Source organism: Maylandia zebra, linkage group LG7 (assembly GCF_041146795.1).
Source record: "Maylandia zebra isolate NMK-2024a linkage group LG7, Mzebra_GT3a, whole genome shotgun sequence".
Taxonomy (NCBI): Eukaryota; Metazoa; Chordata; class Actinopteri; order Cichliformes; family Cichlidae; genus Maylandia; species Maylandia zebra.
The window spans coordinates 4,936,353-4,952,402 of NC_135173.1; the positions used below are offsets into that span (position 1 = coordinate 4,936,353).

Genomic DNA, 16,050 nt, shown 5'->3' on the forward strand with positions numbered 1-16,050 from the left:
AAATTTAAAAAAATAATCCCAGTTCACACCTCCCTCTCCGCCCACCTTATGCTTTTACACCTCCCTTCTACTGAACCTCTGATTTATGCTACTAATAATTCCCGTGGTGACCTCATATCTGACTGAGGACTTATTTTCAGCCTCACACCAGACGTACACACTACGCAGAGTGTAGCACTGGTGCAAATCCAGTGAGGGGTAATGTGGGTGGGTAAAGGAGGGAGAAATGGATTGCGAGATGAAAAGAATCCATAAATGGGATGAACAGGGTGAATTTGAGAATAATTATGAAGCTGCCTGTCTGAGGGGAGGTTGATTTTTCTACCTTAAATGTCAGTTATGCAGACGCTTGCCAAAGGGAGATTAAGGCAACATTTCTGAAAGGGATTTATGTTTTTTGCATTTTTAAACCTAATGCTTATTGACGTAAATTTCCTTTCAACTAGGGGAAATAAGACAGGAGAAGACAGGAGATGCCAGATAAGCTGCCTGAATGAAATGTTACACAATCATAATGAATGCTCTGGGAACATATTGATCCCAAAACAATCTGTGACCCCTCTCAGGTTTCCACCATTCAGTAATTGATCAACTGGAAAGCACACCATGTCGTTACATGTGGAAAACGTCATACTGGTAGCATTGTCCCAAAAGGGCAATTGTTTTTGTGAATGAAATTACTAATGCAGATTCTCACCCTGTATTAAAGAATGCATTCACGCTGGATGTAGTTGTACTTGGAGAGTGTCCTTGTGAATCCATGCAAGCACAAAGGTTAAGGTTATGCTACTTCATTGATTGCGTGAAAGTGTTTGTGAGAAACATGCCTCTCTCAGGACAGCTGTATTTTTAACACAGTGGTGATCTCACCCAGTTGGAGCTCAAGCTGATGCGTCTTGCCTTTTTCAGAGTTCTGATAGCGTGTGTGTGTGTGTGTGTGTGTGTGTGTAGAGGGAGAGATCATCACTTGGTTGGAGCCAGCTGCCTCCCCAGTGGCTCTAAAGTTTGTGCATTTCCCACCAATCTGCAAGCACACAGCCAAATTGGAGACAACGCTGAACACTCCCTGCTAGTGTGGGGCTAGGTGGTATGTTAGCCGATGCCAGCTGTGTCATACGTCACAGCAGCCCCGCTATAGAACTGACAGCATGAAATGTTTTGCTGCCGTGTTCTAGTTTCAGCAGTCTAATATGCAAGACAGAATAAAAAGAGAACTTTCAAAAAGGCTACTCATGAGCTGTGGATGAAAAGAGAGTTGGGTAGTGTTTTCAAGTGGAAGGGAGGTGGAGATAAAAATAACAATATGTTTTATTCATAGCACATTTTTTTCCTTTTTTTTTTCAAGTACTTTAAGTTGAGTGGGTGACAGCTAGAAATTAGGAAATTAAACACATGCAAAAATAGCATTATAAAAGCACCATCACAGCAGTTGGGTCATAAAGAGGAAATGAAGGTGCGGGAGCATGCAGATGTATATGTCATCCATGTAATGTGTGAGTCTACAGAGTTTTCTAATGTGTGAGACTCCTTCTAATCTTCTCTTGCACCATCTGCCAGTGTTTTTCGTGGGATTACTAAAACACCACACCGTTAGGTCAAAGGGAAAAAGGAGAGAAAGGGGACACCAACTGAAATGAGGTAGTGACAAGGGACAAGGGACATGTCTAAATAGTCTATAGTGGCAGCACTTGACTGCACTCATAGTGCAGAGGTAATCCTGAAACAGTTATGTGGCCAAAGGAAAATAAAGTTTTGCAGTGTATTAATCCTAAATTTGAAGTGTTTGCTGCCTTTTCACTCTCATATAGCTTTTAAAAAAAATTGTACTATTTCGCTACATAGGTGAATTAAGAATATTCACTGACATGTTCAGGGCGATGATGTCAGTGAATATTTGAGTGATTTCACAGATGAACAGGCCTCGTCAGGTTTGTGCTGTTTCACATTCCGTTGAAGACACACACATCAATCAAACTGCGTTGTTTCACAATAAAATGTGACAAAATGAGTTATGCTATTCTAGTATTGCACGACAGTTTTAAGTGTCCAGTAGATGGACAGTGTTGTCCCTGATACAGAGTCCTATGAACTGCATTGAAAAGAGTTCATTTATATACTGTAGCATGTGATCTGGGGCACAGTTTTTGATTTTTTTTTCTGTCTCCCACGCAAAAGCACACAAGAGACAAGGCAGTGACATACTGATGGGAGGTATCAGGAGATGAAAGGTGCCTCTCTCTCATTTTCTTTCACTTGCACTTTCTTTGTCATGCACATTGTAAATAATGCAGACACATACAGGAGCTGCTGTGTTCCTCTGGGCTTTGATGACATCAGGTTAGGGTGTTATTGCACAGACACGGGGGTACAAAGGTCAAGTAAGTTACGGCTCATTCTCGTGTGCTGTTATACAACAGTGTGGGGAGTGTTTTTCGTGTGTGTGTGCGTGTGTGTGCAGACATTAGAGAGAAGCTGAAGAGGTGAGGTAATCATGGGAGGCACAACCTTACAATGCAGCCGTTCAGACATTCCAATGAGCTACATAAGGAGGTCTGTTTGTGAGCATGCATGTTTTTGTGCGTGCATGAATATGTGCATATAAAGCAGAGCACGAATGAGTATGAGGCAATGTTTTGGAGTATTTGTGTGAGAAAAGACATAATAGACAAATGAGAGCAATTGAGGAGATGAGGTAATACTCCTTATTTCATCCTGAATGTGTGCGTGAGTATGCGTGTGCGTGTCAGAGCCTGTGTGGTCACAGAGCTCGCTCAGAGAGACAGGTCGCACTGCTTGGTGTTTGTGAGCCTCCACAGAAATGAAAGACTTTCTTTCCTTCTGGAGCCCAGCATGAAGTCTCCCTTTCTGAAGCTGAAGCCTGAGGTGAAGAAACTGCTTACACACACACACAATTTACGCGGACACCTGCAGCGCGCATGTGTGTTTGAGATGCTTCAACAGATGCGGATCACCAGTTTTATGTGATCGGAAACTGCTAAAAATGTATCTGCTGTAAAAGTTTTATAGTTTTGCTTGGGGGTCTGGGTTCTGTCGGCTTCTAAAGATAAACGTGTGATGGAAAATGACGTGATCGATCAAGTTGTGTAAACAGTGTTTGAATGACATTTGCCTACTGCTTTATGCCTCCAGGTGTGTTATCATTGGTCAGAGGTTGCAGACTAATTGTGGATGTGTGTCTGAGGTCCATTTTTTTCTCCCCACCTACAACTTTTCTCTCTTCAGCTTCTCCGTCACCCCCTTCTTTCCTGTGTATACTAACCTCCTAACCTGCCCCTTCTGCACCTCTCTGCTCCTTTCTGCCCCTCCACGTCCCCCTCCTACCTCTCAATTACGCCAATGGGAGTTCTAGCAGATCAATGATTTCATTGAGAAGGAGCCAGTGGTGCCATTAGGAGGTGAGCTCACCGTCCCCAGGGAGAACTGACACAGTATTCTCAATGACCTCGCCTTCCTCAGCAGTCCTCTTTACATCTCTCCTTCAACCCCCTTTACCTTCCCCCTTACTTCTACTTCGCTTTACCCATACCCTTCTCCTCCTCCTCCTCTTCCTCCTTCCTCTCTTCTGTTTCATGGTGCTGAGAACGGAGCTCTATTTTTAGGCCCAGACTCCTGCGGTCGTCACATCTGGCGCCAGTGGCCTCGATGCTCTCACCCTGGCCTGTAGATACACAACACATACCGGCCCCACCCCAGCCAGCACCGCGGGAGCACAAAGGTCAAAGAATAAAGGCTATAAAATATCTATGACATCACCTCCCGCCTCAGAAAAGTGTGACATAGTTTGAAAAGCCCTCTAACTGGACAGTGACATAATGCTCAGTTTTCTGCTTTGTAGGTAATGACCTTGATGAGATATTGGGCAAACCCTTAACTTGTGCACACACTTGAGAAAGCTTGCAAATACGTGCACATGTGGACAGACACTCTTACACACACACATAAATATGGTAACAAAGCCCAGAGGAGGTCAGTACCAAGTTGCATTTTATGTAACAATGTTCTGTTTCTGCCAGTGTTCTCGCCCCCTCCCCCGTCCGTCTCATTGGCCTCACATGATGAGCTTGATGTCATTTTCCCCTTCTTTCCCTTAAATTTGGGAGAACAAAAACAGGCCAGCATATGTGCATGTTTATGTGTGTGCACAGTGTGATGCACGCGCATGTGTGTGTGTGTGCGTGTGTGTGTGTTTATGTGAGCTGCTGCCAAATGTTTCCACCATGACGTGATCTCACTGCTCTGCTTGCCTTCTGCTCTTCTTCCTTTTCTCCTCCATCACCGAGTCCCTTGCACACACACACACACACACACACACACGCACACAGACGCACAAGAGAAACACATTGTTGTACGCATATACTTTGACATGCAAAGGAGAAGACTGAAGGTTTCTCCCAGATCCCGGTATGGGAGAGATGTGCATAAATTTCAAGTAGTGTGGATATGTCTGTGAATGAGACTCTGGTACTGATACTTAAGCTTAGAAGAATTAAAATAACTTTAATCGTGGGAAGAAATTAACATAAAGTTCACAGTGATTCAGAATAACATGTGTGGCAAAGACAAAACATGACTGTAAAAAATAACCATTAAGGGTTTAAATTAGGGTTTTGTTTACACATGCAGAATTAATATTTGCTTACTTTTTTGATGTTTTACTCTTGGTAAACTTTTTGGCAAAATCCTGTGACGTTGACCTAAATACATACTTGTTTATAGTATAGGTATTTAAGCTGGTTTATGTATACAGTCTGTTCATACCTTCTGTGTCCTGCTGCATTGGAACTCTAGACTCTATCTAGAGGCCTTTTGAACGTCCCAGCCTGCCCCCGGTCATACATTCATCCAGCAGGGGATAAAAATAGTTTGTTGAAACTGTTACCTAGGCAGTGTCAACACATCGGGTCAACAGGAGCTGAAGCTGAACAGTGTGCTACCCAAAGCTCGCTTCACCCCCATCAGCACCTCATAACTCAAACCTCATCATGAGTTTGGGCCAAGTATTCGCTAGTTTGGTTGCTACACCGTCAGCTTACCGCTGAGGCGCTTACCCTGACGTCTCTGACACACATGTGGAGTGGAAATTTCCAAAGGCAGAAGAAAAGGGAAAGGAGTAGCTAACAATTATGCTAGTTTATCCTACCGAGGCCTGGACTGCATCCACCAGATTCCATTCATGCTCGGACTGCCCACTGCCGCTCCTGTCATAACGTCATTCCTTGGAACAATGGTGGATTCCTGTTTATCACTGGGCTGTCTTTGATGCACTTTATCTCTGGCATGCCACAGAGCTGCTTCCTTATTTACCTACTGAAAAGACTCCACTTTTACTGTGTGGACAAGGTCCATGTCTTTGCAGACTTGTACTTTGTTCCCTTTAAACTTATAGCACCAGATGATCTGCTTTAATATGCTGTTTGGTAATTATTCTCCAAAAAGGGTTGAGAAAGGTTCTTCTTTTCCAGACTAGTAGCAGAGGAGTAGAATAGTTGCCTGTTACAGTGCTGATACTTTAAATCCTGTGTGGTTTAACACTTTTCCTGGTATGTATACAGACTTGTAACACAGGTCGTTTTACCGTAAATACATGCTGATCACACACTGAAATGTTTGGGTTCAACCTCGAGGGCTGCTGCTGTTTCCTGATAAAAGAGGGAGATTTTCTATCTCCACAGCAACAGGCTAATTTTGGAGTTCCAGGCAAATCCAAACCTTCAGATTGAGGTATGCAGCAGTTTGTGATCATTCTCAGTCCTCCTCATATCTCCCCCTCTGCGGACACACAAAAAACTCACTTATACACACACACATACAGAGATGAAGGCTGGACAGCACTGAGAGGCCACTTCCTCTTGTGTTGTGTAACTACTTCCTGTTTCTGATAAAGTGACATCAGGGTTCCCCAGCGTAAAAGAAAAAGATGTCTAGAGAACATGTATGCACACCAATCTTCTATATATCTATATTTTGTTGTTTTGTATTTGGACTAAAAAGTAAAAGGGAAGCTCAGAAATCCCACCAGCTTTACAGATGATTAAACGGCATGATGTAGGTGTTGGCACAGTGGTGCACGCAGAAACAGCTTGCCCAGTTCCTTCCATGGCATTACGTCATTCCCTTCCTATTGTTCTTCTGTAGCTGACGGAGTGATGTCACTGTCGCATTGTGGATGTGACACATTCACACATGCACACAGTGTCCAGGGCATGTAATGGCCGGAAAAACTAACCTTGACCTCGGGTGTTGCAGTAGCCGCTGTCACCATGTCCTCTACACCCAAATCCAGTCTGCAGGTTACACCCTGCCTTGTGACGGATCTCTGTCCAGGAGGGGAATTGACTGGAAGAATGACATACTTTTTTTTGTTTGTTTTCTTTTCTTTTTTTTGTCTTTTTGTTGAATTATAAGCTGATTTGTGTTACTTTTCCATTTCTAATATGCCTCAGTATGGTCAAAGAAACCCTGGGAGTCACTAACACATTGATGAGATAATAGTAGTTTTCCTCTTAAAGAATATCACTTAATCTGAAAACACCACTCAGTGACAGGCACAGACAGGCACAGCATATCGTTTGCAGAGAGATGCCCTGGTACAGCCTGAGACTGTCTGAGTTAATTGTAAGACAGGTAGACATGACGCTGAGCTAACAGAGGAGCAGATGGCGTGGCTTCCAGCTCTGTTGTGAGGACAGTGGATCTGTCAATCTGCCTGCTGTGCTGGTAGGAGCTAATTAACACTAAACTGATCTGAGACCTGCCTGTCTGTCTGCACGTAGCAGTGAAACAAGCCCATTAAAAACAAACAGATCTGGTGTCGGCTCCTCTCTCTCACAGTATCGCCATTATAAGACTGATACCACATGCGAGAGACAATGAGAGAGATGAGGGGTGTTATTCTATGCATTCCAGCTCAGGCCATTTGCATTTAGAATGAAATAGCCATCCGTTCTACTCAAGAGAACCTGTGTAGACAAACTCACCTCTGGGGAAATCAGAGCAGGGTGAAGTGTGTGCTCTTAATGCACGCACACATTCGCGTTCTTCATGTTTTCATTACTGTATTGTCATGGACATGGTTTCTGCACATATTCAGCCTGTTTTGCACACACACATACATTATTCATCCATATAAAACCGCAGAAAACAGCTGTAAGCTGTCTCGCTGTATAAAGATAAAGTTAACATTTATTTTATATGCACTCAAAGTGAATGCACAGGCTTTATATGCACGCAAGATACACATGCAGTGGCCAGCAGCGATTCATATTGAAACTTAACAGTCCCCCTTTGTCTCCACATGCATACACAGACACACACACACACACACACCATTCAAAACCTCAAACTGGTATTTTTAAGTAGTTCATCTGGTTTATGAAAACCCGTCTGGTCCTGAAAGCCCCCTTTGGTGTGCTTGATAGCTTACCCTTTTTAGCTTCTCCCCGTTTTGTGTGTCTGTGTGTGTTTATACTTTGTGGAAATGCTTGAGTGAGTGTCTAAAAGTAAGTCTAAACTAATTTCTTGCCAGTGAGAGAGATTTACTGGTGCAGTAACCCCCGGGTTCTGAGCTTCTCCAGGGGCTTAAGTTGTTTGGAGGGTAGGGGGGTCTGCCGAATGAGTGCTACGAGCTAGCATCCCTCGAGGCTGTGCAGATAGAGATCAGACTGCCTCATGCCCAGCCTCACACATGACCAGGTGGTGCATCAGTGCACCCCTAATCTTGTGCTTCCTTCTCTCGATTGCATCTAAGAACCACCACCTGCCCTTCCCTCCGATTCCCTGTTTTCACTTCCTCAACCCTTTTGATGTTATCATATGTAACGAAGACATAAAGCTTCTCTATATGTCTGAGAGACTCACATATTTACACACTTTTCTGTTCTAAAAAGCTGAACAGAAAATTTCAGTAGTGTGTGCAGATTAATGGTGGTGCAATTATAGATGTTTGAAAAAGAGTCAAGATGAGCACACACACAATACCGGTGACATTTCTAATGTCCCCTGGCAATATGACAGCATCATTTCAGCTATCTCCCTATTGATTCAAACAGCCCCTCTTCCTCGCCAGTATCCTCCCATGACTTAATCTCCCCCTCCTCTTCTCTTCTTCAGCACTTCCCCCTCCCTCAATTGCTCCATTCCTCGATCCATCCTCCCCTCTTTCTCCCCTGGTGACTACCTCACCCCCCAGGCATGGCAGCTGTGTTCTCCTGTAGGCATTACATCACTGCAAGAGCATCCTTGTTACTGATCCCCTGACAACCAGCACTATCAACACATTTTTGCTCACACACACACACACACACACACACACGCACATGCACACATGTGCAGTGATCATACACCTGTGCAAGAGTGCATAAACTTGTATTTACCCACACAGACACAAATAACTATTTACTCTATTCCTATCCCTGGAGCACTATTCTCTCCTTTCTCTCACCTTTGCACCAGTCATCCTTCTCTCCCGCTCTCTCTCTCTCTCTCACACACACAGACACACACACACATGCATTAACTGACAGTCTTCATCAGCCTAACCTGCCGTATCCAGAGGATGACGTCTCTCTTTCCTGTGATATCCTGACAGATGATCCACGGTGTAGAGTGACGCTCCTGTTGCTGCCTGTCTCAGTGGAAAAGGAGGGGGGGGGGGGGCTCTGACAAAATATATTAAAGAAAATATTTGTATCAGCAACTCAGTTCAAACAGAGTTTACGGGCATACGTTTTTGATGAGCTGCTGGTGATAAATGTTAAAATTTGTGCTGGTGCAAAAAAAACCATATATTAACTTTATACTGAGTTATAAAAGAGAACAATATTGGAGTAGAGTTGACTCATTCAGTCCATTAAATAATTAGTCATTAACTATTAATATCAAATTATTCATAATTTAAGCTTAATACATTTTCAGTGCCTAGAATGTGTTTTAGTGCTTTTATCTTAACTTCAAAAAGTTCAATATTTTAAAAGACATTTCAAAGAGTTTATTAAATAATTGAAAGAAAGATTCAGAATATTAACTAATTTATCTTTATGTTCCTATTATGGCCACATAGGCCATCTAGTCTTTGTTATCTATGTGGTGAAAAGTAAAACTTTGTACGTGCAGTAATTACCTTTTATTTAGTAATAAAGATTTGGTTTATTGTGCAAAACCGACCAATTTCACGGCAAAAGTTAAGTTAGTCTTTTTTTTTAACTTAAGGGCAATAAACATAGACTTTTATTTAACATTTAAAGGGGTTTAGAGTTCAGACTGAACCCTGCACTATGCAGTATGTTTGCATTTATGATACATTTACAACATGTAAGCACAGAACTACAAGCTCTATAATCCTCACAACTCTCTACAGTTGTCAGGTGCAAAGGTCGTGTTTCTCCTTTCAATCAACCCAACACCACCATCTCTTGTTGAGGCATTCCCAGTCAGTTCGGACATCCCAGGGCTCCTCGTCCTTTACCCACCTTCTCCGTTTCCTTCCCATACCAACTGCTCATTATCAGTTTTGGCTGGGCTCTGTGTATGTATGTGTGTGTAAACATGCGTCGCCTTAGTAACAAGCTCTGCACCATAAAAGTATGCTCTAAATCTAAGAGAGAATCTCAGCGGAGGGGGCGAGCAAAGTGACCATCCCACCTATTTCTGTAGCTGCAGGGCACACATGTGCAGTCAATAAAGAAGGCCCGGCTGTCATTTATAGCATCTTGGCTGTAATCCTCTAATTAACACATCTACTATTCTCAGCCTTGTTACCCTGCTGAGGACCAGAGGAGGAGGAGAGGAGTATAAAGAGAGCGACAGCATGGTATTTCAGCATGGTATCACCCAGCAGCTACTTTGTTTTGTTGCTGTCGGTTTCCACTGCTCAGAGTTTGCAGGTGTTAGAGCCTCGTGTGTTTCAAAGCTACTTTATGGCTTCGAGCCACACAGCCAGAACAACTAAGCCGAGGCGTGGATTCAAACTGAGGTGATGATCTGTGGGTTTAAAGCGTAGCGACCCCGGCTGACCACCATGGCATGCCACACTTGTTCAGATGCAAATGGGAGAACAGTGCATGAGTGTGTGTTAAAATGGTGATTGTGGGGTGACGTGTGTTTATTCATAGTTTGACACTCTCCCAAAACCAGTGTCTGCATTTTTCACAAAGCTCATCATTAGGCCCATTTCCTCTCGCGCCCTCTCTTGCAGTTGAACAGAGGATGACGTAAAGCTGTTCTCACCCATGTGTGATCATTCAGGGGTCTGCAGTGATGAGATGAGGTCAGTCAGCATGCAGCTGGCCCCCTAACTGGACATCTTGTATAAGCTTATTTGCCTTTTTTCTCTCGCTCTCTTTTTTTTTGGAGCAGTGCGGTGACTTAATGTCATTGAAGTCCATCTGACCTAGTTTGAATGTAATCAGTGCACTGTGAAGTCTCAGCACGGGACAGAAGAGATAGAAAGGACGGTCAACTGGCCTAAACATAGTTGTTTCCATACATCTATTATTTTCAGCCAAAGGTTGATTGGCATAAACGTGTGCTAAAAAGACGAGAAAGCAAGTCTGTATATGCTCTGACTTATTGCAGAAACGCACAAAACACAATAGCCTCATATTAATAACTCGACAAACAGCTGTACCTGCATCGCAGTTTGCTAACACTGAGTCTCTTCCAGTAGTTTTGTGAAGTTTTTTACTGCCCCGTTTCCATAATTGGACTTGTGGCCCACGTGTTTGTCATTCCATAGTACCAAGAGTCTGTGGCCTGTCAAATGGATGGTGGCTGGCTGACCACGAGCTTGTTTGGTCTTTTCATCACCTCTAGTATTTCCTTCCTCTTTTGTCTGCTTTCATTTCTTTCTTTTTTCCATACTTCTGCTCTGCTTTTGCTTTCTTTCTTCTCGCCTGGCTACCTTCACATCCTCCAGACAAAATCGCAGTGTCCAAACACAAACATGTTAGACATGAACCAGTGCAGGAAAAGTGGTGAAGTCACATACATTCCCTCACCTTGAGAGACAAATCAGCTGTCAGCGCACCGCACAGCCTTAATTCCCTCTCCTGCAGTAAGCGTAATGTGCTAAGAGGATGCAGTACATTTAAGGCAATCAACCTAATGTAGGTATTTAGTTTCTACTCAGTAATAGATAGTACTGCATAGCTGTAGGAGTCTAATTATTGTAGATATGATATAATTATCATCAGGTAATCATCCCTAACGTCTCAAATGAATTAAATGAGAAAACAGGAAAACGGTTCATGTAAAAAAAATAAAAATAAAGCATATTTCTGTTTGTTATGTATGACGGCATTTACAAAAACAAGTAACGCCAGTCAGTGAAAGGCTTCCAAAAGCCAAGCATTATCTCTCTCCTCTCTTTCATTGAGAACAAAGACAGTTAAATCTATAACGTAGCTGTTTGTTAACAGCGTGATAGCTGTGGTTTAGCTTCCATCCTACCCTGATAGAGGCCTGTTTTGTAGCTAGGCCCCTGAGGTGGCCGCATATTTGCTGGGTGAGTAAGGAATGTGGTTACATGCCTTAGACATTAGCTATGACGGAGCACTGGCTCCACAAGAGAGGGAGGTAGCAGAGAAGGAGGAAGGGGAGGTTGGGTAGAGTCTGAGCTCACGGCAAGTGAGCTCATTCACCCCCAGAGCTCGAGGAGAGAGTGCAGCTCCGTCATCCTCTTCGCAGAGAGAGAGAGAGAGAGAGGAGGGAGGGAGAGGGAGGAGTGTAAGCCAGTGACTGAGCGAATGAGAGGAAAGGAGAGTGGAGCGGCACAACAATAGTGGGCTGCTCTTCTGGCTGTGGACTCACAGAGACAGAGAGAGCGCTCAGAGGAACACACAGACGCTCTGTAAACCAGCTGCAGGCAGATTACAACTGGCGTTTACATACAGCCGTTACAGGCTACTCACTTTTGTTTTGTCTCTGGCACTCTCTGTGGTCACCATTCTTCACAAAACCACAGAATTACCAAATATTGACGCAGGAGAATTTTAGGAATTTTGTGGTCATTGCATGGGATTTTGGCCATTTGTTGACTTGAGGAGCGTGTCCACAGACATTTTGGACTAGTTTTTGTTCTGCTGGGTCCATTTGCCGAGGGTCACCGGCTGGACAGCTGGAACAGCTAACTTGACTTGAGTGGAGTTTTGTGGACTTGGGGTTTTCAGTGGGCTCACCTTTGTCACTCTTCTGAGGAGAACAGAGTGCGTTCTGGGGGATGCCTCTGGATGTGGTGATTGCCCCAGCAGAGGACTGTTTTTGGCCGGACCTGCAGGACACAGACATGAGGCTGAAGATCAGGGTCCGCCGGATGAAGGAGGGGAGAGAGCTTCGAGGTGTGTATTCACCTGGAGGAGAAGAGATACGTGTGTCTGTGTGGGTGCAAGGTGATAAGATGCAACATGTTTGGATTGAAGTCCTGTGCGTTTGGCATACATGCAGAAGATGGAATGTGATTTATGATATGCATTGAGTTGCATGGCTATGAAATGCACGATTGCTGAATACATGCAGAAAAGGTGCGAACAAGGTGGAAAGCCACTGATAATAGTTTGTGCGCTGCAGATGAGTACACACAGTGGACTGTCAGGTATTTACCATTTCAAGCTTTATCCAAACGAAACATAGCAGTGAAGTGAATTTTTAAGAGTTTTTTTTTCAAGAGAGATGGGATTCTACATCAGGCTAAAAAAGAATTTATTAGGCGTAGCAAGCCAGACCTGAGAGTTGCTGTCCCATCTTTTGTTTTTGGACTTAATTTGTTTAGAGGTATAGAATAGGAAGAAAGGGGATTAAGAAGATGACATCATGAAGATGAGAAGCGATGAAGAGGGAAAAGAGGAGAGAAAAAGAGCTAGTGGGGGAGCGGATGAGAGCTGTGACCCATGGTATGACATAGTGCTCATGCTCTCTCAGCCTGTGGTCATTGAGATGTAAAATTATCACAAAGGCTCTTTCTTTCTCTCTTTCTTTTCCTCTGCTCTTGGCTTTTCTTTCTCGCTCCTGCTCACTCGCTCTCTCTGCAGAATGGTGTCTTGTGGAGATTATGTTATCAATATGTGTGCAGTGTGCACTGCAGGTGTTTAACATAACACCTTTTCACACAGAGCAATGAGGCAATGCAGAGCAATGGAAAAATCCTTTTTATACGACAATACGGCATCGTGCACGTTGCACAAAATATCTCGTCATTTGCTCAAATTAATTTGCTCGTTTTGTAGTTGAACCTTTTGGATAACAGATGTACGTCTATTTAGACGGTACACACAGGGCATTTTAGAGCACCGGCTCAAAGCAGTTATCTGCACCTGTCACTCTTCACATGTGCACATGTGCATGTACGGGTTATATCTACACAACCAGATTCTGCTGCTGTAAGTGTCAAATTCATGTACTCAGAGAAAGCTGGGATGGGTGGGGGATCACACATTTGCCATCAGCAGATGAAAATAGAATTATATGTGTCACAGGTACTGAGCACTTTAACACATCTCTGTGGAAATAGATTTGTCAATGCAGGCTAAATTATATGGTGGTTTATGGTCTTTTATTGCAGTAACACGGTGCTGCTGAAACGGCAGTTGATCAAAGTGGAATATTCCTGCTATCTGTCCAGGAAGATAAAGAGCAATGAAGTTTAACCGTCAGCTAATATGACGTAAATATCGTGCTCTCATTCGCAGCCATCATAAAGCCGATGCTGTGCATGAAAGCGATGACCTCATCCTACTATCTCATCCATGTTCTGTCAGTCTACACATTTCTGTTACAAAAACCCACACAAGCGCACACACTTTCATTGCATCGTCAGGCCCCAGCACAGCCTTTGTGGAGCTGAAGTGGGACATGTGTGCAATGATGTCATGTGAGGAGGGTGAGGTGGGGAGGGGAGCGGGTACATTGAGATGCTAATGTCCCCTCATAGTGGAGGGGACAGCTGGAGGGGCACAGAGGATGGCGTCATGTCTCCCCTGATATCAGCCAAAGAGAAAAATGATGGAGGGGGAGTGGGGTAGTCGTTCAATGCCCCCCCCCCCCCCCACCCCCCCTGGGCCTGAAAGCTTGTCTGTGTGCATGAACACGGCTGCTTTGTGTATTGCCCCCCCTACTCCATTAACAGACAAGTAAAAGAGTAAAACGGAGGCTGAAGCACACACACACACACACACACACACACACACACACACACACACACACACACACACAGAAAGGGGGTGAGCTTGTGTTGGCAAGGAAGTCAATTGTACGAACAGCAGTGATGTAATAGCAGAGATCCCATTAAACCATAACTTCTAGGCAGGTGTTTTGTGTGCCTCTGTTCATTCGCTTATTCCACCCTCCATTCATCTTTTAGTTTTCTGCAGCAGCACAGCTCTGAAGAGTCTGAATTTGATCTGCTTAACATACACACTTTTCACGTTAGCGAAACAATAGCCCATGCCTTCATACTGAAAGCTGGGTATTAATTTAGATGTGGGAGAGGAGAGGGACTGCTGCTCGCTGCCGGCAAACAAAGAAAGGCCTGAGTGCTCGCCTCTGACGGAGCAAGAGAGAGGAAAATAAGCAGTTGCTTAAATGATGAAGTGGGCAGAGAAAAACGGAAAAAGGAAGTCACCACTGCTGAGAGCTGCCGATGGCGACACAGTGCCCTCTTTCCCGGTTGTGGGTTTTCCTACTCCCCAAACTGCTTTTTTTTTCTTTTTTCTTTTCTTTTCTTCTTTTAAAGAGTATGTTCAGAATTTAGTCACATCCTGCCAGAGTATGGTTTCATGATTTCAGTGTTTGAACAATAATGTGAGAAGCTCTGGTTTTTATTCCACAAAAACAAAACTGTAGGTTTAGGTTGGTATGTCTGTGGGAAATTTAACTCGTGAGTTTAATGCAGGGTGTCAGTTTCTGCTGATTATCATGAAGGTGAACTCATCTCTCCCATTTGACTTTCTGATGTCATCTTCACAGACAGCTGGGCTGGTGTGTGTCACAGGGTATTTTCAGTGACCTCAGTGTGAGTGTACAGTATGTTTATATGTGTGCTTAGATAGGAATGAACGGATGTGTCATCCTTTTCTAATGGAGAATGTGAGGCCACATCTTTTAGGTTTTTTGGTGTATGTGTGCGTAAATCAGTGTGCTCATATGCCCTTGTTTCTTACCAGTATTTGGAGCAGGGTGGTGTCGGTGAGGGGAAGCAAATTGTCATCAACAACACTGCTTTTCTTTGTTGTCTTGGCAACCCTAAGTAGAGCAAGGTCAGGTGACGAGGTGGCAATAACACGCTATCTCCTGTGTGACTAATGTCCATTAGCACCAACCGTGTAAAGCTTTGACTACAAGGAAGGTGTTTGTAATTGTGTTAACGTAATGTCGCTGTAATAGCACTCGAAAAGCCAGAAGGCACACGCAGTCCTGCTTTCTTATCTCTGACTTCAGTCACCCTTTATGCCAGTAACCCCTTACTCACTCATAGGCAAACTCTAGCTGGCCCAACTTTGTGCTTTTTTTGTGTTTATTTAACACGAGATTAGGCGTGCTACACTAGTCGGGACTAGAATTATCAGTTCAGTCAATTCAGAATATTTCTGTTCGTGTGTTCATTTCCCTGCACACTCACACACACACATAAACACACAGACCGTGTGGAATGTCCTGTCTTCAGTCCTTCTAACAACTCTCTAACAATGTAAGCACATACAAAAGGAAATGCTTGCTGTGTGATGTAGCTATTCCTGTTGATCCGACTGTCTCCAGGAACATACCACTCCCTCACACAGATACAGTATATGCTATATGTAGTGCAATTTTTTTCACCAGCAGCCTGGGAAGTAGGAAACCAGGAAAGAAACTCTTCAGAGATCCCTTCCTCCCTCTGCTTTATCAATTATCAGTGCTGTAGCACTGCCCGTAGGCTTGCTGCAAGGGGAGAAGCTATTGAGAAACAGTCTAGTGTGAACTCCACACTATGTCTGTTTAGTCTACGCTATATAGGCCAAGAAAAGGTTTGATCATAGAGTTGTTGCCGTAATGGCAGCAATC

The 16,050-nt window shown here is 43.8% G+C and overlaps 1 protein-coding gene across 3 annotated transcripts in view; it reads left to right on the forward strand.

Moving 5' to 3' along the window:
* Window positions 1–16,050, forward strand: part of dusp8a (dual specificity phosphatase 8a) — a 39,328-nt gene that overhangs the window by 18,900 nt on the left and 4,378 nt on the right. The window contains exon 1 of one of the 3 annotated variants that reach the window (XM_004570828.5): window positions 11,604–12,353. The exons of the other annotated variants lie outside the window; for them this stretch is intronic. Coding sequence (XP_004570885.1) covers window positions 12,236–12,353 — 118 coding nt within the window. The 5' untranslated portion in view covers window positions 11,604–12,235. Of the gene's footprint in view, window positions 1–11,603; window positions 12,354–16,050 lie in introns of those variants that run through there. 3 annotated transcript variants of the gene reach the window in all.